Source organism: Arachis ipaensis, chromosome B09 (genome assembly GCF_000816755.2).
Source record: "Arachis ipaensis cultivar K30076 chromosome B09, Araip1.1, whole genome shotgun sequence".
NCBI classification, from domain to species: Eukaryota; Viridiplantae; Streptophyta; class Magnoliopsida; order Fabales; family Fabaceae; genus Arachis; species Arachis ipaensis.
The window spans coordinates 10,739,900-10,742,837 of NC_029793.2; the positions used below are offsets into that span (position 1 = coordinate 10,739,900).

General features: G+C 30.4%; 1 protein-coding gene across 3 annotated transcripts in view; it reads right to left on the reverse strand.

Moving 5' to 3' along the window:
- The window catches only part of LOC107618198 (3-hydroxyisobutyryl-CoA hydrolase 1), a 9,369-nt gene continuing 7,265 nt past the window's right edge, over positions 835-2,938 (reverse strand). For 2 of the 3 annotated variants that reach the window (XM_021110348.1, XM_021110349.1), the window contains exons 10-14: positions 2,600-2,663; positions 2,380-2,481; positions 2,027-2,128; positions 1,895-1,936; positions 835-1,201 (exon numbers count right to left, since the gene is read on the reverse strand). In XM_021110348.1, the coding sequence (XP_020966007.1) occupies positions 1,061-1,201; positions 1,895-1,936; positions 2,027-2,128; positions 2,380-2,481; positions 2,600-2,663 (451 nt within the window). In that variant the 3' untranslated portion in view covers positions 835-1,060. The remainder of the gene's footprint in view (positions 1,202-1,894; positions 1,937-2,026; positions 2,129-2,379; positions 2,482-2,599; positions 2,664-2,938) is intronic. The other variant, XM_016320186.2, reaches the window with a different exon arrangement.

The following is a 2,938-nucleotide window of genomic DNA, read 5'->3' on the forward strand; positions in this document are numbered from 1 at the left end:
TAGCAGGACTTCTATTGCTTTGAAACTCATGAAGAAACTCATTTTTGGTTTACTTCAATGGTAAGTACTCATTTTTTACTGACACACAGTAAATGAGGCTCTAAATTCTTTTACCATTGGAATTGCTCTAATATATCCCAGTAAAAAAATCTTGCTAATGTGTTTTTAAAATACTTTTTGAAGACATTATAAATAAAAAAAATTGAATAAAAGATAAATTTTTTTAAGTTGTTAATGAATTCAAAATACATTACACAAGTTAACACTTTTTTATTTAGTTAACCAGTGTTAAGACATTTTTGAGGTGCTAACAAACATATATGACAAAATAACACAAATATATATAAATGACATGATCTTGTAGAATGTATACAATGTCATCCTCCACTCCCACTCTTCCTTTTATCTCTCCCCCTTTATGACTTTCACCATTTAATTTGAATTCCATAAGAGACCAAATTAATACCATCTATTCTCAATTCATTTGTTCTTATATCCCTCAAAATCAATCTAATTTAATTTGTTTCTAATTCCTTATATATATAAACATGATTCGATTTAAAAATTATCACATATTAGTGCATATATCTTAAATAAAATTCAAACACTAATTTTTCTAAATAAATATTTACTTCTGTCTAGATCGTTAATTTTGGTTGCAACTAATATAACTTTTTGTAGATTAAAAAAGATATATTATACATACTTCTAATTGCTTAATTAAAGTGAGGGATAATTGATAATTAAATACTTTTAGCTAAAGCTAGAAGAAGCGAGTCAAACTGAATCCAAACTTAGATAACTCAAACTTGCTACTCTCATATCATTTAAATATAAGCTAAACATTTTATCTTCAATCTATAACAAATTTAACACCAAATATATTTGGAGAAGAAATATAGTGATAAAACTACACAAATTTGGAAGTCCTACATCATTTATTCTTAATCAAACATCATTTACAAGCCTAATACTTATACCATGCCAATCCATATAAATCGCCAAAATAAACATTCAAGAATCCATTGAACATTGTAATGACTAATGAGATAGGATCGTCTTAAAGCTTTGAAATAACATATGGAGGCAAATTGTTGAGCCTCTCGGGAAGCTCCAAATCCTTCCATCCTTCGTCGTCAAGCTTCGAGAAGTAACAGTCAACATCACTATCACTTACAAGCTCCAATCTTGAAGGCTCCCACTGAAAAGCACCATTGTCATCAACAACAAGAACAAAGAATCACCATTTCAAAGGTCAATTACATTTGCCTCCTCTAAAGTTAGATGATATTACTTCTGTATTCATAAATTATGTGGTACTGGGTACCTATGTATTTTCATAAAATAAAATCTGATACTAACTTTGGCTTACCTTTTGTTGAAACTAAATAGTGTTTTAATATCTCTCTATGACAAATACAGAGACAGCAAGTACGATAACTTGTTTGGTAGGTGAGATAGATATAGTCATATATTCTGAATTTCACACTTCTGTCTCCATCTCTACCGTCTCACCATCTCCATATTTGTGTGCCAAAGATAATTTTCATAGACTAATGGAGGCCAATGGCCATTGTAGACATTACAAATCAAAAGGTGTTGTATGCATTGTCACCTTTAGGAGAAATTAGTGCAATTTTAAGCATGCTATGTGAAGACAGAAGATCAGCTACCAAATTAGTTACTCGTGTAGAATACATGTTGAAATACAAAATGCACATTAAAAATGAGTTAAACAATACATATATTTATATACAAATAAATTGTGGCTGATTTGGTGACAGATTTTTTTGTGTGCACATATCATTTTTTGTGCAACTTATCCAGACATGAAGAAAGTTATTACTTATTAATATATCGGAAAATGTGATAAGAAATCAACAAGGTTACTCACCTTTGGCTTTCTGTCTTTATCTATTAGTATAGCTCTGCAACCCTGCACCAAGCATAACAACTATTGAGTAATGCATGGGAAAACAATAACTAAAGCTCAAAATAGAAAAATGTATAGGAATCAACACAAAACCTCAAAGAAATCTTTGCTGTAGCGTCCTTGCAGAACATGACATACAACTCTATAGTCGGTAACAAGGCATTGACCAACACCTTGGAGTCTGGCTTTTCTAATCTGAAAAGGCCAACAGAAATACAAAGAAGCAGCTGTTAAAATAAAAATGAATATAACATCAGAAGATAACAATGGAAAGAGATATCTTGATATGTGTTGTTCTCTAATCAGGCAAATATTCTTTTTTTCATCCCCCCCAAAGGTTAGACGGAGCTCTTACTCTTGTGACTTTATGTAAGCATCTTATGTGACATATTGAGCTTCTTTAGATGACATAAAATAGAAGTATTTAATGCTTTCTGGAGATATACCAATTTAAGAAATACTTTCAGGCTTGTTGGAGAAGCTTTCTTCAAGGTTTGAATAGTGGCAGAAGCCCAATTATCAGCCTTATTATTCATAGCTTCCATCTCCTATAAAAAAAAAAAAGACAAAATTATTGTTGCTAATCAAGAAAGTTTTTTCTTGATAATGCTGAAAGTTATTTATCAAACAAGTATTTTTAACAGCATAACTAAAAACATGACTTACAAGATAATATAATATTTCTTCAACTGTTTTTCTAGAGAAACACCTATTGATGGCATCCATCCTGCCATGAAGTGACCATAATAAGCATTAAGCATGGATAGATGAGAAACACTGAAATGCTTTATCAATAAATAACAATAAAGAAAAGACATAAGCACCATACTAATAGATGTATTTTATAAGGCAAACCTTATTTAGCATATTCAGCAAATAGTGACCATAAAGCATGGATAGATGAGAAACACTGAAATGCTTTATCAATAAATAACAATAAAGAAAAGACATAAGCACCATACTAATAGTACTAATAGATAAGGCAAACCTTATTTAGCATATTCA